Source organism: Caretta caretta, chromosome 8 (assembly GCF_965140235.1).
Source record: "Caretta caretta isolate rCarCar2 chromosome 8, rCarCar1.hap1, whole genome shotgun sequence".
NCBI classification, from domain to species: Eukaryota; Metazoa; Chordata; order Testudines; family Cheloniidae; genus Caretta; species Caretta caretta.
Genome location: NC_134213.1, coordinates 99,219,010 through 99,244,491, shown reverse-complemented (window position 1 = coordinate 99,244,491; position 25,482 = coordinate 99,219,010). Strand labels below are relative to the sequence as shown.

General features: G+C 41.8%; 1 protein-coding gene across 1 annotated transcript in view; it reads left to right on the top strand.

The window, feature by feature from the left end:
* Positions 1–14,502: 14,502 nt before the first annotated feature.
* The window catches only part of RNF11 (ring finger protein 11), a 37,652-nt gene continuing 26,672 nt past the window's right edge, over positions 14,503–25,482 (top strand). Inside the window, exon 1 of the mRNA XM_048860215.2 lies at positions 14,503–15,025. Within this exon, the coding sequence (XP_048716172.1) occupies positions 14,903–15,025 (123 nt within the window). The 5' untranslated portion in view covers positions 14,503–14,902. The remainder of the gene's footprint in view (positions 15,026–25,482) is intronic.

Here is a 25,482-nt window from a genome sequence, read left to right as displayed (position 1 = left end):
AAAGTCATTGTTGCTTCACATTCATGCATTCTTTATTCATTCATCACACAAATAGGGGGATGACTACCAAGGTAGCCCAGGAGGGGTGGTGGAGGAGGGAAGGAAAATGCCACACAGCACTTTAAAAGTTTACAACTTTAAAATTTATTGAATGCCAGCCTTCTTTTTTTTGGGCAATCCTCTGTGGTGGAGTGGCTGGTTGGCCGGTGGCCCCCCCACCGCGTTCTTGGGCGTCTGGGTGTGGAGGCTATGGAACTTGGGGAGGAGGGCAGTTGGTTACACAGGGGCTGTAGTGGCAGTCTGTGCTCCAGCTGCCTTTGCTGCAGCTCAACCATACACTGGAGCATACTGGTTTGGTCCTCCAGCAGCCTCAGCATTGAATCCTGCCTCCTCTCATCACGCTGCCGCCACATTTGAGCTTCAGCCCTGTCTTCAGCCCGCCACTTACTCTCTTCAGCCCGCCACTTACTCTCTTCAGCCCGCCACCTCTCCTCCTGGTCATTTTGTGCTTTCCTGCACTCTGACATTATTTGCCTCCACGCATTCGTCTGTGCTCTGTCAGTGCGGGAGGACAGCATGAGCTCGGAGAACATTTCATCTCAAGTGCGTTTTTTTTTCTTTCTAAACTTCACTAGCCTCTGGGAAGGAGATGATCCTGTGATCATTGAAACACATGCAGCTGGTGGAGAAAAAAAAAGGGACAGCGGTATTTAAAAAGACACATTTTATAAAACAGTGGCTACACTCTTTCAGGGTAAACCTTGCTGTTAACATTACATACATAGCACATGTGCTTTTGTTACAAGGTCGCATTTTGCCTCCCCCCCACCGCGTGGCTACCCCCTCAACCCTCCCCCCTCCCTGTGGCTAACAGCGGGGAACATTTCTGTTTAGCCACAGGCAAACAGCCCAGCAGGAACGGGCTCCTCTGAGTGTCCCCTGAAGAAAAGCACTCTATTTCAACCAGGTGACCATGAATTATATCTCACTCTCCTGAGGATAACACAGAGAGATAAAGAACGGATGTTGTTTGAACGCCAGCAAACATACACTGCAATGCTTTGTTGTACAATGATTCCTGAGTATGTGTTACTGGCCTGGAGTGGTAAAGTGTCCTACCATGAAGGACGCAATAAGGCTGCCCTCCCCAGAAACCTTTTGCAAAGGCTTTGGGAGTACATCCAGGAGAGCCGCGAATGCCAGGGCAAAGCAATCCTTTCACATGCTTGCTTTTAAACCATGTATAGTATTTTAAAAGGTACACTCACCGGAGGTCCCTTCTCCACCTGCCGAGTCCAGGAAGTAGCCTTGGGTGGGTTCAGGGGGTACTGGCTCCAGGTCCAGGGTGAGAAACAGTTCCTGGCTGTCGGGAAAACCGGTTTCTCCGCTTGCTTGCTGTGAGCTATCTACAACCTCATCATCATCATCATCATCTTCTTCGTCCCCAAAACCTGCTTCCATGTTGCCTCCATCTCCATTGAAGGAGTCAAACAACACGGCTGGGGTAGTGATGGCTGAACCCCCTAAAATGGCATGCAGCTCATCATAGAAGCAGTATGTTTGGGGCTCTGACCCGGAGCGGCCGTTCGCCTCTCTGGTTTTCTGGTAGGCTTGCCTCAGCTCCTTAAGTTTCACGCGGCACTGCTTCGGGTCCCTGTTATGGCCTCTGTCCTTCATGCCCTGGGAGATTTTGACAAAGGTTTTGGCATTTCGAAAACTGGAACGGAGTTCTGATAGCATGGATTCCTCTCCCCATACAGCGATCAGATCCCGTACCTCCCGTTCGGTCCATGCTGGAGCTCTTTTGCGATTCTGGGACTCCATCATGGTCACCTCTGCTGATGAGCTCTGCATGGTCACCTGCAGCTTGCCACGCTGGCCAAACAGGAAATGAGATTCAAAAGTTCGCGGTTCTTTTCCTGTCTACCTGGCCAGTGCATCTGAGTTGAGAGTGCTGTCCAGAGCGGTCACAATGGAGCACTCTGGGATAGCTCCCGGAGGCCATAATAGGCCTATAATATAATAGGATTCACACTGATACATAAACAAGAAGAGATTGAGTAGTGACCTATGGGTGCTCCACTTCAGGTGTACATTTGCCTCATGCACTTTTGATCAGAGATTTTTGGTATCAGTCCGCGTTTGGCCCGCAGATGCATCCTCAGGCCCTTCACAGAGACTATATAGAGCTGCACGGGCAAGCCATCCTTAGTTCCTTCTTAGCTGCCTCAGTTTGAGACAGAGTGTTCAGCATGCCCACTTTGCAGTCTGTCTGGCTTGACTCTTTTAATTAGTTTTAGTGTTCAGTGTAATATTTTTCTTTTTCTTATAAAGAGGATCTTTATTTATTTCCCTTGTCCTCCCCTCCCCTCTTCCTTGAAGGTTTTCTTTATGTTTGAGAGGATATGCCAGGATCACTGGGATTCAAGCATTGCCTCACCTGCTGGGAAGCTATCCCTGTCAGTGATGGACATTCCTCTTGCATTGTAGTCTGGGGGACATGCACATCCCTCAGAAGTGCAGTTTCAGCTCAGCCCTTAAGAGCAGGGCTAGAAGAATTGAGACTGTCCTTGGACCCAGGTCAGGAGTCAATCCCCACACATCAGTCTCCAAGTGAACATAGTACCCCATCTAGCAGCACATTTTCCTTCAAAGTTCTAGGTGAAGACATCAGAAGGTTCTGGGAAGGCCTCTAAGAAAAGGAGTTCTATCTTTCTGCACAAAAGGCCTGTTTCAAAAAGATCTCTGTCTCACAAATCAGTCATGTCTGAGCTCCCAGGTCCCAGGTGGGTATCACTGGGCTCCAGGCTCTTTCAGCAGCAATAGTGCTTCTAAGATTCTGAGTTCCTCTAGGAGTTCCAAACGTGCTTTGGTACCTTTAGCATCTTTGATACTGTTGAAACACGACCGGGACAGCAGAGAGAAACATCCAGCTTCTAGTAAGACAGTATCAACAGATCTTCCTCCATAATCTCCGGTACCTAGCATCATGACTCCCTCAGTACCACAGAAGTTTAAGCAGTCACCTGAGACTATGCTCTCTTCAAGGCAGTCAATATTGTCTGTCCCAACAGCTTCCACTGCAAAGGACTCATCCAAGCATACTCCTTCCTCAGCACTGTTAACCTACCTGGCACCACAGGAGGTCAGGTATTCCAAGGACCTGGTTGTTTCAGATGAGTCAGAGTGTCCCCACTTGATGGATATTGGCATTGACATGGTCAGCAAAATTACACCTCTCCTGAGTGCCATCTGACTCCCCAGAATTTTCTGGCATAGTTCCCCCTTTGAACAATGAGGAGGACCTCTCTTCTGACTCTCACATCTCAGAGTAAGATTCCCCTACCTACCAATATAGGGTCTCCCTCACTAAAACCTACAAGGAAAAGGATGACTCCTGAGGAAGATAAATTCAGGGTTCTGCTCATTGGTATGAGCAGCAGTGGATGCCACCCACTATTCCTCATGGTCCACATCAGTGGCCATATTGGGACCCTGGGGCAACCCCCAGCAGAGCCCTTAACCTTTCTGAATGGGACCATCAGGACAGATAGTCTCTTACTCCATCTGTTCCTCCTCAGCTACCTGAGCTGTAGGAAGAAATCTTTGAAGAGTAAGAGGCTAGAGCAGACAAGGAGGCCACTCTACAGACTAACATCTCCTCATCTTCCCCAGATGAGGCTGTGACGCTTCCCTCCCTTTCCCTGGCTGATGCTTTAAACAATTTCAGGACCTAATGAAACAAGTGGTGGATTGTTTGTAGATCCCCCTTTATGAGATACCAGAGTCAAAGCACAAGCTCTTGGATATTTGCAAAGGACATCTTCTGATTGAGTGGCCTTTCTCATTAATGAGTCCCTCCTGGATCTTGCCAAAACTATCTGGCAGATCCTAGCAATAATACCACCCATGTGCAAGTGTGCTGATAAATATTATGTTTCAGCCAAGGATTCTGAATTTTTATTTTTCCCCATTCTTCACCTAACTCCTTGGTCACTGACACTGTAAATGAACATGGAAGACAGCACCACGCTAAATTGACCTTATATGACAAGGACCAAAAACGCCTTGACCTTTGTGGTTGAAAGAGTTATTCGTCTGTGAGCTACAGTTTAGGATCACAATTTACCAAGCTTTTATGGTGAAATACAACCACACCAATTATTCCAAATTCAGCACTTTTATTTAACACCTGTCCAGCAGAACATCACGAACAGTTCCAGGCCATCCTAGCAAAAGGTCAGCTACTGGCTAGAATATCATTACAAGCCTCCTTAGATGCTGCTGTCACTGCAGCTCAATCCATCTCCACGGCAGTTGTCATGTGTCAGGCATCTTGGCTCCAGTTGTCTGGGTTCCCTAAGGCAATCCAAAACACTGCTGAGGACCTCCCCTTTGATGGTCTGAAACTCTTTGCTGAGACCACTGATGAATCATTGCACACCTTGAAACACTCTTGGGCCATCTTGTGATCTCTTGGGATTTATACATTTCCTAGTAAACAGATATTTAGTTGATCCCAGAAGACCCAGAGATCCTGCCCCCTCCAGTTTTCTGGTTACCAAAGACCTACTGAGCCACCTAGGACAAAATTAAACACCCAGTCAACCAAAGGAACTCGTTACCAGGGGATGACTGGATCACTTGATAATTGCCCTGTTCTGTTCATTCCATCTGAACCATCTGTCAGCAGCCTCTGTCAGAAGACAGGATACTGGGCTAGATGGACCCACTATGGTCATTCTTATGTTCTTAACCAAGGTTTCAAAGAAAGATACCACCAACTACATTTGCTTCTACCACTCAACCTTCCTCATTGTCAAAACATAAGTTTTGATGGTCTGATCAAAGGCCTGGAACAACGCTGTTTCTCGTATCTCCAGCTGCACCAGTTTACCTGCCTCCCTCCCTTTGGGGACCATCTCTCCCACTTTCTACCTGCACAGGAGCAGACTACATCCAACAATGGTTGTTGGACATTATAAAACTGGGTTACTCCATTAATTGTACCTTCCTCCCCCCACCCTAGCTCTCTCCCCTGTCCTCCTTCAGGGACCCTTCTCACAAACACTTTCTGAGACAGGAAATCACCTTCTGTCTATGCTTAAGATTCATAGAACCAGTTCTTGCACAGCACAGGGAGAAGAGATTTTACTTCAAATATTTTCTGGTCCCAAGGAAGAATGGAGGGTGGAGACTTAGTCTAGATATAAAAGATTCCTAAACAACTTTGTGAAAGTACAGAAATTCAGGATGGTGACTCTTGCAGCTATAATTCCATCATTGGATCCTGAGGATTGGTTTCCGGCCCTCAACCTTCAGGATGTGTATTTTCATATCATGATTCACCCATCTCACAAGAGATTCATTCAGTTTCTCATTGACCAAGACCACTTTTTGTATCGGGTATTTCCATTTGGCCTTTCCTCTGCTCTGGAGTATTCTCAAAGATTTTGGCATTGGTCACTGCCTGTCTTCATTAGAGGGCGATAATAGTTTTTCCGTACCTCGAATAGTTGCTCAAAGGCCGGTCTTACAATGAGATTATTTCTGCCATGAAGACAGCTTTGTTTCTCATGCTAGGTCTCCAGCTCCACACTGAAAAGTGCTCTTTGACCCCCGTACAAAGGATAGAATTCATAAGGGCCTCCTTAGATGCAGTAACAACCAGAGCTTACCTCCCCATGGACAGATTCATGATTCTATCAAACCGCATTGCAAATACTCAAATAAGCCCACAGACTTGGACAAGAAATTGTCTTAAACTTCTGGGACATATGGAAGCTTGTAATTTTGTAATGTGTCTTGCAAGGTTACATCTTTGCTGTTTGCAGGTGTGGCTCAGCACAGTTTATATGCTGAACAAACATGGTCTTGACAGGCTGGTATCAGTCCCTTTTCAAGTACAAGACTCTCTCAATTGGTGGAAGAATCACCACAACATCTGTGCAGATGTCCCCTTTATTCAGCCATCTCCAACCATCACCATAACTACAGATGCATCTTGTGGGCAGGGTGCATCTAGGGACACATAAAATTCAGAGCAGATAGACTATTCAAGAAATTTGTTTACACATCAACCTCCTGGAGCTGAAAGCAGTCAGGAATGTCTATATTCACTTTCTCCCATTAAATCAGAGACAGATCTGTCAAAATCATGACCGACAATGTAGCTTGCATGTTTTCCATCAACCGACAAACAGGATAGGGTGAGTTCCCCTTTCTCTTTGTGCTGAAGCAATAAAGCTATGGAACTGGTGCATAGCCAATCACATCCTCATTTCAGCAGTTTACCTTCCAGGCATTCAGAATATCATGGCTGACGCTTTCAGCATGATTACAAGTGGGAGTTAGATTGCCGGACTCTCAATCATATTTTTTTCTGACCGGGTGCTTTCCAGAGGTGGATCTTTTTGCCACCCTCACCAACAGTTTTTGTTAGGGCTTCCCCTGCCCTCCCTTAGTTCTCGTCACACAGACAGACAGCAGAAGACCAGGGTCTGAAATCCAGGCAATGAGATGTTTATTGGTGTTACCAAGAAAGCATAGTCCCAGCTCTTTACACCAGTAGAGCTTTTCCTGTTCCTTTTTTCCACCTCCTCCTTGTGATCAGGCTTAATTATACTTGTAGTGCATGCCTCTGGTCCCACCCCTTACAATTTATGGTCATGTTCTGTTTTGGAGGGTTGTGAATCTGGGGGCTTTGGTACCATCTCTTTTGTGCCCCATGGGAGGGGTAAGGAGTGAGGTTATGTACCTGTCAGGGTCACCTCTTCTCTGGCTTTTTAGTGTTTCTTATTCCTCTTCCCCCAACCCACCTTGCTCCTCTCCTCCCTGACCTTGCCTTGAGATAGAGGAGTTGAGGCAGTCTTCAAGTGTATGCTCATATATTAAACTCCCACCATACCCAGCAACACTTTAACTCTCTTCCTTATCTTTTCTCATTGTGCTATAAACCCCATCTGGTTAAGCAGAAGCAACACACAGTGTCTTTGTTCATACATATTAGTAAGGATATAAAAGTATCAAAAATAAAACCCAAAATTCTATCTCAGGCTAACAAACAGGTCTATATACTAACAGTTTTGCTCAAGAGGGGGCTTGGGCCCTCCATGACTGAGAGATGCTTTCCTTGTTCCATGGATGAAGGAGCATTATTTATGTGTTTCCTCCAACACCTTTGATATTGAAAGTGTAAACAAGCTTAAACTAGACAAAGCCAAGGTCATATTCGTAGTTCCAATGAGGCCCAGATAGACCTGCTCCCCTTAGCTAATTGGTCTTGCTGTTTGTTTGCCGATCAGTCTTCTGTCCATTCCTCATCTCTCTCTTTAAGATGCATGTCAGACTCTCCATCCCAATTTGGGAATTCTCCATCTTAGGGCTTGGTTCTTCAATGGTTCTCAGGAATCGAGACTTTCTGTTCTGCAGAGGTACAGCAGGTGTTGCTAAACAGTAGGAAAAGTTCTATGTGGAACACTTTCAAAAATGGAAGAGAGTCCACCAATGGTGTGACCACTGGTGTCTTTTTTTTCATTCCTCCCTCTCAGCTGTCCTTGACTATCTGTTGGAATTTAAAACAAATCAGGATTATCTATGAGTTATATCAGAATTCACTTGCAGCTATAACAGCCTTCCATTTCTTAGTTGAGGGATTCTTATTGTTTTCTCATCCCATGATGGTAAGATTTATCAAGGGATTGGGAAACTTTTTTTCTCAAATTAGAGAACACCCCCCTGTATAGGATCTAAATTTAGTACTAAAGTGTCTTATGAGACCTCCCTTTGAACAAGTGGATACCTGTTCTCTTCTTAGCCTCTTCATGGTGGACTATTCTAGGTGGCCATCACTTCTACCCAAAGAGTCAGGGAAATTGGATCTTTAAAGGCAGAGCCTCTTTTTACAGTGTTTTTCAAGGATAATATCATATCATATTGCCTCTGTATAAATTCATGGTATGCCCACATGCAGATGTGGCCGTCCCATCTCAAAAAAGATATACTGGAATTGGAAAAGGTTCAGAAAAGGGCAACAAAAATGATTAGGGGTATGGAATAGCTTCCATATGAGAAGAGATTAATAAGATTGGAACTTTTCATCTTAGAAAAGAGATGACTAAGGAGGGATATGACAGAGCAGTGGTTCTCAACCAGAGATAGAGGGCCCCCTAGGGGGCTGCGAGCAGGTTTCAAGGGGGCCTCCAAGTATGGCCAGCATTAGACTCGCTGGGACCCAGGACTGAAAGCCAAAGCCCCACCACATGGGGCTGAAGCCCAGGTCCCTGAGCCCTGCCACCTGGGACTGAAGCTGAAGCCTGAGCAATGTAGCTTTGTGGGGGGTCCCTGTGGGATGGGGCCCCAGGCAATTGCTTGCTACCCCCTAACTGCTTGCTACCCCCTAACGGCAGCCCTGGCTTTTATATGCAGAAAACCAGTTATTGGGGAGCAGGTGGGCCGTGGAGTTTTTATAGTGTGTTGGGGGCTAGGGGGAGGCTCAAAAAGGAAAAGGTTGAGAACCTCTGTGATAGAAGTCTATAAAATCATGACCGGTGTGGAGAAAGTAAATAAGGAAGTGTTATTTACTCCCTTTCAAAACACAAGAACTAGAGGTCACTAAATGAAATGAATAGGCAGCAGGTTTAAAACAAACAAAAGGAAGTACTTCTTCACACAACACACTGTCAAACTGTGGAACTCTTTGCCAGAGGATGTTGTGAAGGCCAAGGCTATAACAGGGTTAAAAAAAGAATTAGATAAATTCATGGAGAATAGATTCCACAATGGCTATTAGCCAGGATGGGCAGGGATGGTATCCCTAGCCTCTGTTGCCAGAAGCTGGGAATGGGTGACAGAGGATGGATCACTTGATGATTACTTGTTCGATTCATTCTTTCTGAAGCACCTGGCATTGGCCATTGTTGGAAGACAGTATACTGGGCTAGCAGGACCTTTGTTCTGACCCAGTATGGCTGTTCTTAGGTTTTGTTATGCCCACTTCCTAATTTTTTACCTAATGTGTCATCTGAATTTCACATCAATCAGTCATCCATCTTCCAGTATTTTCCACAAAACTACAACACACCTGGAGGGATGCTACCTTATATACCTTGGACTTCAGGAGGGCATAGCTTTCTATCTGGACAGAATCAAACCATTTAGAAGAGTCTCCCAGTCTGTTAATTTCAATTGCTGACAAGTCCAAAAGGTCCACAGTCTCCACCTTGTGATTCTCCAGGTAGACTTTTGGATGTATTATTTCTTGCTATGAATCTCCTGATATACAGCTTCCTTCTAGGGTGTCAGCCCATTCCACAAGGTCTTTTTCTACTTCTGTGACATTGCTTGAGCATGTTTCCATCGGGGAGATTTGTAAGGCTGTAGTTTGGACTTCGATACACACCTTTTACAAACATTATGTGGTGGTTCATTCTTCTGGATCGGATGCTGTCCTTGGAAATGCAGTCTTGTCTTCAGTCTTGGACTCAGTTCTGAAACTCCCCCTTTCAGTTGAGGGTACTGTTTGGTAGTCATCTGAAATGGAGCACCCATAGGGACACTGCTCAAAGCAGGAGAGATTACTCACTTTATGCAGTCACTGGAGTTCTGTAAGATGTGTCCCCCTCTGGGGGCTCCCCTACCTGCCCTCCTTCCCCTCAGCTTCAGAGTTTCCTCTGAAGGACTTTGCAGTGGAGAAGGAACTGAGGGCATTTTGCCCATGCAGCCCTATATAGCCTCGGTGTGGGGCATGATGATCTGTAGAGAACATGCATGTACTGAATGGCACTACTACCAAAAATGTCTGATCAGAGGTACATGCATATCTGAAGTGGAGCACCCGTAGAGATCCACATCTTGAAGAACTCCAGTTACTGCACAAGGTAACCTCTCCTTACATACCCTACAGTAACTGTGGTTCTTTGATACGCTGTAGTGAGTGTGGAATCCATGACCCAATCACCGTCCCCACTTTTCCAAGTCCTCAGCAACCAGAGGCTTTAAATTACAAAGGAACTGAGGGTCATGTCTGCCCCCACCCTCCAGGCCTTTGTAGAGGAGCATAAGGAGGCATAGGGTGCATGTGCAGTCCCAACAGACGGGTATTCAAAAGACTCTGATCTTGTGTGCATGTGGCGGAGGCACGCCTACACTGGGATTTGCACTGACTGCTACATCTCAAAGAACCATAGTTACTGTAGGGTAAGTAATTGTTCTTTATGTTTTTCCATGAATTACCATTAGAGCTGTGCAAAGATTTTTATGCTGCTTGTCAAAACCAGAAAAAAGTCAAGCTTTCACTGGATGCAGAAGTCAATGTTGGTGTTTTCTAACATACTTTTCTGTTCTGACAGAAAGCTTGTTTTATTCATGTACTTCTTCTTCACTCCTGGTAGAAATAGTTCAATGAAAGTACAAAAAAATCCCTTATCTAACCACCATCTTTCCCACAGCTTATATGTTTAGCATTTCATAAAAGACTTTTTGCTTGTGTAAATTGCAAAACCACATTTGAACACATTTATAAATATTTACCTACATTTGCATTTTCACCATATAAAAGTCACAAAGTACAAATTGAGAATTTTGCACAGCTGTAATTTATTTTGTAAAAAATTGCTCACCATAATAGCCATATGAAATGCATACTATTTACATGAGAACCACAGTGGAAGAAAATAGTTCTACAAGAGAATAATTCAGTATTGTACGAACACAAAAGATTTAGTCTAAAATAGCAGTCAATTTCCTTTTCTTTTATTTACATATGCCAGATTTTATCAACATCAAATTACAAACTCGGTATTAAACATTAGCCACACAGCTTTAAATTTTGCAAAATCCTAAATAAATCAAAAAGTTATGGAAATATACTGGGCCATATTCTGCCCTCAGATGTGTGCCTGTGTGAGGAAGATAAGCAATGTAAATGATGTTGTGCAGCGTGTATGCTTCTAAAACATATTCCACATCAGTTCTGCCATCATCTTTGCATTATTCCCTTTGAGATTTTCCTGTCAGATAAAGCTGTGACAGCATAGCCCTAAGAAAGGATGTCTTCAGATTTTAGGGGGATGTATTTGTGTCCTGTCATCACATCCACATATTACCATCTTTATTCAATGATAGTTTCTGAGAATAATAGGAAAAGTTAAAGCAACCCAATACAACGTTTGTAAATCACTCTATGTACGTTGATATTGGCAAAATGTCAGAGTCATAGAGTTTAAATCCAGAAGGGACCACTAGATCATCTAGTCTGATCTTTTGTATATCACAGGCCACCAGCACTACCCACCATCTGCACACTAAACCCAATAACGGAAATGGGACCAAAATAAATAAGACCCACAAAAGACTAGGCTATTAAGCGCCACAGGCAGAGAACAGGAGGGACCAAGACACACCAGTGCTCAAGGCCCCTGCAATGGCAGGGATATGATTAAATGAGATATACACAGATAATTCTAGCAAGTAACCCGTACTTACATACTGCAGAGGAATGTGAAAGTGTGTTATGAAATGAATGAAAGGATTGGCAAGACTGACTGCTATATGAAGATGGCTGAGAGGAGTATCTGTTTTCAGAAGTTATTGTGCGTACTGTGGATATGTACTATTGTGATTTTCTTTTTGCCAAAACACATCTTTTTCTATTTTGTGACACATTGTCTATATGTGTATCTTAGTACATGGGAATGGGTATTGCACGCTGGGGCAATATGACATAAAAATCTCAAGTAAAAGCTTTGGAGATAACACCTGTTATGGAAGGTAATACATCTATGGCAATACTGGAAGGCATCTGCTTGCCAAGATGTCACATGAACATGAGCAAAGCAAACAAAGCAAAGAAGTTAGTCTGCTGTTTGCTTTACTGCGTTGATTAGGATATCTCCTACTGATGCTGTTTTTTCTTGGGCAGTTACTTAACATACTGCTATAGTATCATATAGATTTATTTGGTTATAATCCATTCTCATGATCACATACTCTGTTATATAGTACATTAAGAGAACAGTCTCATTTGTGATTATTTCCACAGCACCCCACATGGGCATGTCATTTAATAGAAAAATAAAAGACAATTATAAGGCTCAGCTGATCATACTTCACAGGAATGAGGAGGAAAAGAAAAACTCCATGAGGTTCCATTCATAGAGTTTCCTCTAAATCATTCTGCGTGGGGCTGGTTTTCTCCAGTGGAATGAAAAGGAGGTTCCAGTCCTGTTTGCAGGATCAAGGTTCACTGATCTGTCAGGTCATGTAACAAGTTGATGGAGGCCCAGAATTGAGATAGCAGGCATGTTGCAAATCAGGGTTGAAGCAGATTAGCAGAGGTGTTTGGATGAAGTTTTAACAGGTGTAAATCACACTATACTTTATTGTAGTCAATAAGTCTTTTGATATTTACATTTATTCATAGTCATATTATATATCTGAATTAAAATAGGAATAGTTTTGTATCTACTCCCAAGAATCCTAGTTAAACATTTTATCTTTTACTTCATAAGAGAAAATATAGTAGCAAGCTACAGCACTGGCCAGACTCATGCCTTTTTGTTTGGTTATGGTGTATAAAGGAAGCTCGAAAAGTTGATTTAAAAAAATAAATAAAAGAGGGGTCGCATGTCTGTTCTGCTAGTTCTTTTACATTTGAAATGTAGGTCTTGTCTGCCCTCAGAAATCACGGTGGGTCTCTATATTAGCCTTTTTTCCTTAGAATTTCCTGGTGCTACTATCACTCATGCTCGCAATAGTGGGGATTAGTGTAGATTGAATATTTTAAATATTATGTCACCTAACCCTGCTCAAAACTAGCACAAGGGATAAAACAGTGGTTAAACTGTTGTTTACATTAACACTCCCACTTTGCTATCACCTGTGGAGCCACATTGATGGTAGCAACAGTGGGAATTTTAGAGAAAAAAGGCCAGAGACAAGGTATGAAATCCTGACCTCGAAGTCAATGAGACTTTTGCCACTGACTTCAAAGGGGCTAGAATTTAATCCAAAACCTGTGTTAACTTGTGCACTGGTGGCATCACAAGAGTCAAATGATTTTTACTCAGGCCTCATCTGCACTAGTAAATTAGGTTGGTTTAACTAAGTCAGTCAAAGGTGTGAAAAATCCACACAAAGTCTGTTTAGGCAGCGCTATATCGAAAAATTCTTCCGTCAGCCTAGCTAGTGCCTCTTGCTGATGGGAGAACCCCTCCTGTGAGCATAGGTAGTGTCTACACTGAAGTGCTACAGCAGTGCAGCTGTGCTGGTGTAGTATTTTAAGTGTAGACAAGCCCTCAGACTGCTTAAAACTCTATTTTTGGTTTGCTTTTGAAATACCTATTTAAATAACCAACTAATATTTTGAGTAAAGGATGTATTTTTTAAAACATCACTCTTGCCCCTTCAATGAAGGAGTTAGATCTCACAATAAACATGTTCTGAAATCCCCAGCACATCTTCCTCCCAAACCAGTGAAGACCAGATTTTTCATTCCTAATATTTCAAAGGTAAACAAGCTGAAAAGAAAACATATAAAACCCCAACTGTTCAGGTCCTCTTTATATATGACTAGAGTTAGATGGTAAATTCCTTGGTGAAGGAACCCCAAGTACTATGGGATCCCAAGTGGTTGGCCTCTAGGCACTACTACCATGATATAAATTATAATCAAAGAGGCACAAGTTCAATTTTAAAAAAAATCCTTGGCAGGCCAGCTTTAGTATCAACCTGCAAATTTAAAAATGACTTGTGGGTTTTCAAACTCAGGTTTCAGAGTAACAGCCGTGTTAGTCTGTATTCGCAAAAAGAAAAGGAGGACTTGTGGCACCTTAGAGACTAACCAATTTATTTGAGCATGAGCTTTCGTGAGCTACAGCTAGCTCACGAAAGCTCATGCTCAAATAAATTGGTTATTCTCTAAGGTGCCTCAAGTCCTCCTTTTCTTTTTTCAAACTCAGTAACAGCGTGATTGTTAAGGGCCACATTTTTGAAAATAGCCATTCAGGCAGAAGGCATAATTACTAGTGTCCAGGCACTCAGTGTGCATAAACTACTCTATTTTCTGAGTGCAATGGGAGCACCTCATCACCACCTTTGGGTGCCATATTCTGACTATGTGCACAAATCTGAGCTTTTGCTCTGGCAGTGACTGTCTTCCAGTTTTGTATTTGTACTGCACCTAGCACAAAAGGGTTCTGGTCCGTGATTGGGGCTCTTAGTCATATATAACACACCCGAAACTGGCACACACTACATTAAAATAATGCAAAAAAAACCCAACAGTGGGGCAAACTCTCACCCACCATTTTGGGGAGCAGGTTGAATCCGCTCTGCAAATGTGATGGTAACGCATCACAAAAAGCATCCCCTAAACACGATCCCTTCAATACGCTGCTCAGGGAGCGACAATGGGCAGCAGGAGCCCGCGAGAGAGCAGCCGGGCCTAGCCCTGGGAAACCTGGCAGCGGCGGGGCGGACCGAGAGGAGGAGTTAGGAGCCCCGTGTGACAAAGCCCAGTGCGCAGGAAGCTGGTGACCAGGAAGCAGAACAGCTCCTGGCTGCGGTTGGGGACGGGCGCGGGCTGCACCTGAGCCCAGCTGTCCAAACAGCACTGCCCCCTTGTCTGCGGCGCTTATGGGGGTGGGGAAGTGAGGCCTCTTCCTCCCACCCGCTGCCCCTCACAGGCCCCCCGGGAGCGGGCGGAGGCAACAGCAGGAGCCTGAGTGTGCGGGTCCCCGGTGCAGCCAGCCGGGTTGGCGCTCAGCCTCTTACGGGGAGAGACTGGCATGAGCCTCCCCAGCCGGGCGGCTGCTGCTGCTGCTGCGGGCGGCCTGGCGCTGCGCGGAGACTAAGGCGGGAGCGGACACGCTGAGGCGGAGAAGCCCTCGCCCCGCCGGGAACAATGGGGAACTGCCTGAAATCCCCCACCTCGGATGACATCTCCCTGCTGCACGAGTCCCAGTCGGACAGAGCCAGCTACGGGGATGGGACCGAACCGGATCAGGAGCCGCCGCCGCCATATCAGGTACTGGAGAGAGGGGAGTGAGGCAGACACAGAACGGGAAAGGGGGGTAAAGGAGCCAGACGTGCCCAGAGAGGGACAAACACAGCCAGACACAGAGAAAGGGGGAGGTGGGACACAGGAAAGGGAAGGAGAACTAGAGCAAGGCAGAGGAGGAGAGAGAAAGAGGAGGGAGGGGAGAGAAGAAAAACAATGGGAAGGAGAGAGAAAGACAGACACACTAACCCCTCTTTACTCTTTTAATTCATGGAATTTGGGTGGATGTAGCTTTCCATGGGGGCTTTTGTTTTTTTGTAAACACCTCCAGTGAGCCTTTCACTTTTAAGTAACAGAAAGGTTTTTCTTCCTCTCCCCCCCGCTATTGTGATTAAAAAAACAAACAGTGAAAGTGCTTTTACATAAAAGCTTTGCTTGGTGAAACTAATGTGTGCCAGGTCTTAAGTTTGGCAACTGGCAAACTCATGTACACCCTTGGGTGAGACTTCTTTGTTTCTTTCAGTCTCATCTATTTTTGCCTTCCAACAAATTGGAAAGGAGATCAGAGGTTTTCTCTTAAGATAGATCGTTGCTCAATGTGTTGTTGGCGAAGATTTTAATTGATTTATAAAGCGTAAGTATAATGGTGCTGTAGAAACTATGCACACAAGAACAAAGCACTACACACACCAAACCCAAACTAGAAAATATATATATATTTTGTAACCCTGTCTTTAATTTTTAGACAGATCTGGATTAATTATTTTAGGTGTTATTCTCATTTTTGGCTAAATGAGAGGAGCCTCTAGTTTCTCAGCCTGGGCAGCTTCCTTTGTTATCTTCATGCGGTGACATCACTGTCTGGCATTGCTCTTTTCTCATTACCCTCTTAAACCAGAGACCACACAAACAAAAAACAGGCTTTGTCTGGGTTTATTTACTCTAGCCTGTACTTTCTTGATTTTCACCAGTAATTGATTCTTAATGAATAACTTTTTTTTTAAGGCAATAGATCTTATTTCCCCCGAGGAATATCAGACATAGGAAGTGTGTCTTTTCCATTGCTTCTCCCATCCTTACAAATATTCATGAATTTGCAGCTTCTTGAAAGATTGCAAAGATAGAAAATATATAACATTAGTTTTCATGCAGAAGAAAAAATGCTGATATCAGAACAATGTGGTCATGAATAGCAAGTCTGTAACCTTGACCTCCATTCAAGTGGTGACCAGAGAGATAGACAGAGACAGGCATACACTGAACTTGTGGTTGCACTTGCCCACTCTGTGTGATCACCACTCCCCTATATATCAAGCTATCCAAAAGGAGATGGTTATATAAGACAATAGTAAAAGTGAAAAAATAATCGAAGGAAAATGTTATAACTGTTATATCTTCACTTTTCTTAGGGGATGATCAGAGAAAAAAATATCTGTTGAATTTTCAAACCTGAAATAATAGGATATCTTCCTGAGAAGTTTACCCAAGTGATTGAGACTTTAACCTTGAAGGGAGACTTGATAGCTCTTTAGTTAGTTAGATAGGAGTCATTCAGAATTGGCATATAATTAACAAAATTGCAGGAAGCATTTAACTGGGTAGAGCTGTCATCTACAAATGCTCTATATGTTAAAGAATGATATCTATGAGAGGAATTTTTTTATCTGTTCTAGAGAAGGTGTGTGTAGCTGTCACTGATGATGCAGTGAAACAGCAGTGGTATTACAGAGCATTGAGTATAGTTGGTTACATTTTGCATGTTCAGAAAAGTATCTAACCATTTTAGAATGAACTTCCTCATATGAGGAACTTTTCCGAAAGTCTCAATTAGAGCTACTTAACTCCAGTGAAACTCATTACTGTCAGATCAAATTATTTAAAGAACATATTACTCAAAATTAAGCCTACATTATCTTTTCTGATTAAGAATGCAAGAATATTTTTAAAATCAACACATAATATAAACAAAGTTTGGCAGTCCATGCTAATTGCAAAAGACATTGCAAATGCCACATGTGTTTGTGATTTCCACGCTATTTTTTTGAAACAGACTGTCAACATTATCATAAAGACCTCTTCATAATATTCAAGAGCTTCTTGTGTAAGTTCTGCAGGCCTGTTGATTTCAGTAGCAGATAAGCATGTGTGTAAGAAGGATTAGACCCTTTCTCAGTTTTCTGGGAGGTTTTTTTTTGTTTTGTTAAATGAATGTGCATTTGGGAAGTGGAAGGGAGTAGGCTGATTTAGTTTACTGTCTGTTCTTTTTGTCAATTATTCTAAAGCTCTGCTACTATTGAGGTATCGCAGCAAATTTATTTCGAAGTTCACTTACTTTAATAAAGTTATGGAGTTCCAGATATATGCACAGAGTATATCTGAAGCTCTGCTATTTTGAACCTCATTTGTTGCAATGACATCCGTGATCTTTTATAAAACATTTGATATTTCCTAAGTAAATCAGTGCCAGAAAAGCTACTTTCATGCAATATCATTATTCAGTTTCTTGATTTGTATGTTTAAAATTTCAAAGTTACAAGTCTCATAACTGTAGTTCAGCCTCAGTGACTTAAGATATAAATTTAACACTAGATACAATACAATATGACATATGTTCAAAATGAATAAATTAAAATTGAGGAAACCATAATTTTGAATTATCTGACTTCTGTGCTAGATCGTTAAACCAAAGTAGCTGCTTGATACTGTTATAATGGAACATAAAGAATTCCATATTGTTAGTTTCATCCTTATTGTGAAAAAAGTCATTATCAGACTATAACATTTTTTAAACAGTTTAAAATTGTGTATGAAAATGTGTAAGATTGATGAGGGGAGTACATAACCATTTTGAAAACTCCTGTTTTTGGAAACTAATGACATCTACTCTGGACAATGCTGGGTGATTATTACCATAAATATTGTTACTGGACTTTAAACCTAAAAATAGGCAGACATATGCCTAAAAACCGCGATTATTTAGAAGACAGTCCTTCTTTTCTAGGGCTCACTTTACTCAAAAATAAAAAAAAAACCCAAGAACAAAACCTAGATTTCTCTTCTGCTGGAGTTCAATCAACTTGTTTCCCTCCTCATTACCTGTATTTCTGTACGTAGACACTGGCTTATGTGTCTCATAATTGACCCCTTAACTGTTTAGAGAGAGAAGGTGGGTGATATAATATCCTTTATTGGACCAACTTCTGTTGGTGAAAGAGACAAGCTTTCTTGAGCTCTGTGTAGCTTGAAAGTGTGTCTCCTTCACCAAGAGAAGTTGGTCCATTAAAATGTATTACCTCACCCACCTTGTGACTGATATCCTGGGACCAACACAGCTACACCACCACCTTTAATTGTTTGGCATTTAAAATATTTAGTGTTTTCAGATACTATGGTGATGGGCACCATGGGAAGACCCTAGTTAGGGCAAGTCTTCCATAACTTTTTGTTTTAAATTGTTCATGCAAAATACACTCCCAATATTCCTTTAACTGGGGTGACAGGTTGTTACTAAATGCAGCCTCAGTGCTCAGTGATGTATAGGACTTAGAAGATGTAGTTTTTAGCTCCAGAAATTATAAGTCAAGACTGAAATATGGACACACAGGATAACAGGGATCAGAAGCTTCACTTGGTGTTCATGCAGGTATCTATATATATTATGTGATGTGCATTTGAGTTGCAGCTGAAAGGTTTCACAGAGGAATTATGGTTATTTTAGGAGGGACTTGAATGACCAGGAAGGGTAGCCCAAGATAGAGAGCAGTTCAGGTTTAAGGGGCATCATGGAAGAAAGCACAAAGACAAGACTGGAAGAAGGGTAAAAAGGAAGCAGTTACTGATAACTCTTTTCATAGGCTATATATTTTGTCACATACCAAAAGCCAGCATTTTGAAGTATCCACTAATTTTGGGTGCCTCCATTTTAGGGTGACCAATTTAGGACCTGATTTTTCTAAGGCACTGAACACATGTAACTCCATTTGAAGTACAAAAGAGCTGTCTGTATTTAAGAAAAAAAGTAAGGTTTTTTTAAGTTCTTAACACTGAGGTTTTTTAAAAAAATCTGCTTTCCTTTTCTGCATATGTCATCTCATCATTTGTTAGTATCACACTTCTGCTGTATTTCAGACAAGTTCACTGCTTTTCCCACTTCCCACTAGTCACTCCTAGCAGTTCTAATCCAAAGATTATTTGTAAAACAGAAAGCTCATATGTGTTGCTTCAAAAAAACAAAAACAAAAAACCCAACAACACCAACCGCCCCCCGCCACACACCTCCTTACTCCATTACCATCCTGTTCCTGAATAATTGCACACAACAATTTATCATTTTATTAATTTTTGGAGACCTATACAGTAGCATCACAGTCTGAATGAGAAACTTGAGGAGAAAAGATGTGGGGAAAAATACACTTATAGACAAAAGAGGTATAGCTAACTTCTAAAAAAGGATTTTCATAAAAGTTCAAAGTTAAAGCACAGAAAGTTTGTCTTACTATAATATATACTTAATGCAGTAACTGAAATGCATGAGAAACTACTGCAAGTCCTTGGTATTCAGATTGACCCCTAGAAAGAGTATTTGAAATGTTGGTATGGAAGAATAATTTTCAAAACACTTTCATGTTGAATAATGTAGTTCCAGATCTATCTACAGATTCCTGTAATACTATATATTGGCCTACAGAATCACACATTATGGGATCCAGAGTTTAGTTTATTGTTTTGGTGTTTTGTTTTGTTTTTAACCTGATGTTCCTTAGATTAGATCTTCAACACAAGATAAAGGTAGGGAGAGGGCACAAAGATGCCTTAAAGCTAATTTTATGCTCCTATAATCTTGGAGCAGCTGGGAGGGCGGAACTGTTTCCCAGAAAACTTTAGGACAGATGCAGTTTTTCTCTAAATTCTGATTGCTGCAACAGCCCCTTATTGTCTGTTGCACCAGCTGGGGATCACCTGCATTCAGTGTGCTCAGGCCATGCCCCCTCCTTCTTTAACATGCATCCTCCCACCCTCAGTGCTGGGGATGGCAGTTTGGGTCTGTGCAAGTCAAATCCCCCGCTGCCTTATTAGGATAGCCATAGGAGCAGCACCAAGGTGCCAGGGCTGAGGCTCTGGCCCTTTGATTTTAAGGAGTTTGCAAGTGTCCTGGAAAATTAATCTGAGTAATCAAAAGACTATTTATTGGAATAGTCCCTTACTTTTCTGTTTGAAACTTTCAGCCTTAGTTGCATTTATTGGCTTTACTTTGTTTAACAAAACAGACAAGCGTTTGTTGTGTTTCAGCAGTGCAATTTATATGTTGTGACTCACCCAACTATTACATTGTATTGGTGTTCTTCCATTGTCTCCAAGAGGAGCACTAATTAACACTGTTAAATAGGGCAAGTCAAATTAATCTCTGGTATGAGTGCAACTCCCATAAAGGTATCCGAGCCAAAGTCTCTGAAGCCTCAAAATGATGGTGTGAGTTACATGGAGGCCCAAGATACTAATAAAACAAGTGTAAATGATAAAGTAGTATAACTTGTTCCAATTTGGCAATGAGTAAGTTGTAAACCTAATGTAACTTACACACACTGCAGGGGCATAAGAGGATAGTTGAGCAGAAGAGCAACTAACAGGAAGAAGTACCCACTGTTATCTTACTGGTAAACCAAACCAGCTAGTTTTTATGTTTATATACAAAATTAAATATTCAGGTCTGTACTTCATTCTCTTACCTTAGTATTCTAGGTTTCAGAGTAGCAGCTGTGTTAGTCTGTATTCGCAAAAAGAAAAGGAGGACTTGTGGCACCTTAGAGATTAACCAATTTATTTGAGCATAAGCTTTTGTGAGCTACAGCTCACTTCATCCGATGAAGTGAGCTGTAGCTCATGAAAGCTCATGCTCAAATAAATTGGTTAGTCTCTAAGGTGCCACAAGTACTCCTCTTCTTAGTATTCCAATCTCTCATCCCTTCTCCCTCCTCACCCTCCCCAAAAACCCATACAGAAGGAACACCAAGCACAGTTGCCTCTGTGCTACTGAACTGTTCAAAATTCTGGTTAATTTCACTCTGCTCTTGTGGATGCCATTGGAGTAGTTCTGCACTGAAGAAGAGATTATGCTGTGGGAGCTTCTGAAGATGTAAGACTCCTATGCCAAATTTTAACCCTTGGTTAAGCAAACCTCATATTTGTAGTCTGAGGCATAATGAGGCTCGGTCTCCTCTGTCAAAATGTGGATGATGTAAAGGCTCTGTCTTGGTGTGTGTCTAGGTAATTAAGACAAATGGAGATCAGTTCCAATGGGATGAGAAAGAAATGGAGTGGATGAGGAAGCTTAGAATTTGTGGAAGCTGGGAAATAGTGTTGTTCTTGCAAGGAAGTGAACAACAGAATGTGATGACGTGAGCTATCTTGTATAGCTTGTTTTACAGATTGAACATATCCTATGACAACATTCTGTAACCATGACTGTCTGTTATGCCCAGGGCCAAATTATAAATCCAGTTCTGAAAAATTGTGCTCGTGACAGAAGGAGTGCAATATTTTCAGATGCAATTTAGACAGTTATATTTGCAAGTCCTTAGAATGATTCTTATATGTTTTTTGTTATAATGACATCGGTATGGTAAATTGTTCATGTGAGCAAAATTTGGCATTTTGTGAGCATGAAGCACACTGGACTATCTTTTTTAATATCTGTATTTGGAGTTGCTTGGAGAATAGCTTCATTCAAAAATATATCCACACCAGGTTATTTGGCTAGTAAACAATTTACCTCAACATTTCTTCCATCTGGAGGGTCATATCTTGTGGACTCCCAAAGTGGTTGTTTGGAGGATTGTGTTGCAATTGATCAATGCTAAATAGAATGGGTTTGAGGTTTTTTTAAGTACAGTTTTCTTTCTGGCTAATGCTAAACAAAAGACTGTGCAAGTGTGTCCGTCTTGTCTACATTTACAGCGCTGCAGCAGTGTAGCTGTAGCGCATGTGGAGAATACACTCTGTTGACAGGAGAGAGCTCTTCCATCAGCATAAAAAAAACCCACCCCTGTGAGCAGCATAAGCTCTGTAGGTGAGAGAAGCTCTCCTGCTGACAGAGTGCTATGCACACTAGCGCTATTGTTGGTGTAATTTCTGTTGGTCAGTGGGGTGGAATATTCACGCCTGGGAGTGACATAAGTTTTACCGAGAGAGGCGGTAGTGTAGACATAGCTCTGGTGCATAATTGTTAGATTTTTAGCTTGACGGAGTTGCTATTTGCTGTCTTGTTAACTTTTTCTAGTTAACAAGATGGGGATGGGGGAGAGCCATCTTAGGTATCCAGAAGATAAAGGACACCAGATAGGATCATAAGGTAGGTAATTTTCTGGCATCAAATAATGGTGGAAGTATTGTTTATAACACATACTTTTAATGAATATACTTGGGTATTAGCTGAATCTTGTTATTGGCTCTCTTCCAGATTAAAAAAATTAGTGATTTTTTTTTGTTTTTTAAACCCCAATCTCGTTTGGTATAAGTATTAAATTAAGACCTGAGTTAGGAGGAACCACCACCAAAGTACAGTATGTCCATTGATATTTGAGTTCTCTGTGTGTTGTGTCCTTTCTGTTGTGAAGACTAGAGAGAGTTTCCAGAGTTATTGGTGATGGGCCTGCTAGCAGTAAATACTGATTCACAGACATTCCTGCCAGAATGTTCTGTAACAGCTACTCTGAAATAAATAGAATATGCTTATAGTCTTGAGTGAAGGAGAGCTTTTGCCCCTTTTGAACACAATTCTTTAGAAATGTCTGAGCTGGATGGAGACTCTACACATGAAGTAAAATCCATCTACCTCTGTCTCAATCGTTTTCTATTTCTCCCTTCCCAGCTTTGATAAAAGTCAGAGGTGATGGTTAATGGACACTTTTGGTAGTCAGGCTGGTTGTAGATGTCTTTCTGACCTTTACCAGAGAAGATTTTAGTTGTGGTAAGTGAAAATGTAGCTGATATTTCTTAGAACCTTCTTTGGGGTTGGCACTGATTACTGTGCTCCAAGAAGTTCAAATAGTCTGCTTCCTTATGCAAGGTAAATTCATCCTATGTGAGGTAACTTGCTATTCTGTGTAGTTTATCAAATGCTCTGTTGCTGCTGAATTTGGTATCTTGAGGCAATTATGCATTAATATAAATATAAAATATAAAAGTTTTGCAAAAAGAAAAGGAGGACTTGTGGCACCTTAGAGACTAATAAATGTGTTAGTCTCTAAGGTGCCACAAGTCCTCCTTTTCTTTTTGCAGATACAGACTAACATGGCTGCTACTCTGAAACCTGTTATTATTCAAAGTTTTGCAGATTCAGAAAGATAAGTCTTTGTACGTACATCTGCCAGTGCAAAATAAGAGTGGAACAATGGTCCCTCTGACCAACAAGACAATAATTCATGCTAAGGTCCCAATAATGGGATCATGTAGAGGTCAGTGGGAATCTTATGTGAAAACAGAATCAGTATTGAGGAAGAACAAAGTCTTCAGCTGTGTCCCTGCAGACAGATTAACTACTTTTTAAGCGAAGTTTTGGTGTATACACCAATCTGAAGGATGATCAGTTTCTAGAAACCAAAACTCTGTTTACTGTTTTTGTGGTCATCTTTTCTTTATATTTGATGCATCTTAAATGCATTTTTAAATATGCTTAAATGATCCTCTTGTGTGATTGCATTGAACACTGTCCAGAGAAGACATTTCTGTTTGAAGCCTTGAAATGTCAACAGGAAAAACAAGAAGCTTCTAGCTTGCACCAAGTTTTATAGGGGGAAATTGTTTTTAAAACTCTTTATAAAGCAGTGGGAGACGAGAACAAATTCCTCCTTTTTGCAAAGTATTTCATACCGATCCAATTTTTTTTCTCTAAAGCTAGCCTCTCCTTTTGCATCTGTGCAGAAATCATAGAAAAGATTACAGAGATAATAAACATACAGTTCTTGCCAAAGTACCTTACAGGAGAAAGATAGAGGAAGAATTGGTTAAGTAAGATTCTGACGTTTCAGTGGCTAATTTATATCAGATCAGTCCACTTAAAACTACCAGGTAGGAAGCAAGCTGCTAATATAATCTGACCTTCAGTGTTTGTTACATTTTAAGACCAGTGGAGAAATCCTGACTCCATTTAAATCAATGGGAGTTTTGCTATTGAATCCAGTGGAGCCAGGATTTCCTTCGCAGCTGTTTGTTTGCAGTATCTCTGTGTTTATAACTTACTTTGCTCAACCATTTTCTGATTTCAAGGTGGAAAAAAGTCAGTCTTCAAAAACATGGTAATATACCCCTAACAAGCTGATTTTGACATGCGTAAATATTACATAGGCAAAACATTAGAAGAATGTTGTTGTGAAGTCATGCATTCAAAAGTTAGGAAATACCAAAATTAAGGTTACCCGTGCAACCGTGTGTGTGTGTGTGTGTGTGTGTATGTATGTAATGCATTCTGATACAGTTTTCAGTTATAATATTTTTTCCAGGAGACCCCTGACTCATTCAATGCATAGGAAGGATGGTGCTCAGCAAGTAATAGAGCTGTATGATGAATGAGGCTGGGTACAGGAATTAGAAATTGTTTATAGTGAATGGGGCTGCAAATAGAAAAAGGAGGGTTTTGTTAACTAAGGAACCCACAAGCCAATAGAAACACTTGGTATTTTTTGATTTCCTTTAATTACTTGCTTTGTTATTAGATTGCTGTATCCCTGATCAAATAACAGAACAAAACCAAAAAACCCCACAACCCAACCTATCATACCTGTATCCAAGTTACAAATTAGAGTTTATGCAGATTTAAGTGGACTTTTTAAAATATACACTGCATATACTGCTTGGTGGAATGGGGGTAGGGAGGGGGCAGGCTGGGGCTGTGTCACTTGCTGCTGGCGGCACCAGGCCCCCTGCTAGTCCCACAGGCCGCCCTGGATCCTGCATCCTCCTGAAGCGCGGGGCCCCCCAAAGTGTAGCGCCCAGGGAGTTTGCCCCAGTCCATCCCATGGACAGGACGGCTCTGCTTGAACCCGTTCTGCACCACCAAAAATTATACAAACCGGGCGCCCATGCCTCCCCATATCCTTGTTTGTGGTCATCCTTTGTGTGTCATGTCTGAATTAGATTGAAGAGGGTAAGGAGCTGCGCACCCCCTCCTTCCAGTTCGTTGGTAAAACACCATCCTCTGGCTCTGTATAATTTGTGACCTCTGTTAAACCACTTAATTTCTCTGTGCCTCAGTTTTTCCATATGTAAAATGGGAATGCTAATACTGACCTACGTTATGTGGTTGAAGCGCAAAACATCTTTAATTCAATCTATAATAAAAATTGAAAATTAGATCCAAAAAGGGATCCTTTCATTATGGAATTAATTCAAGGAAATTGTCTTACATTTTGAAGGCTTTGCAAAAACAAAAGAAACAGAGATACATCTGTTGTTATATAACAATTAGCCTATTGAAAATTACATAAGTA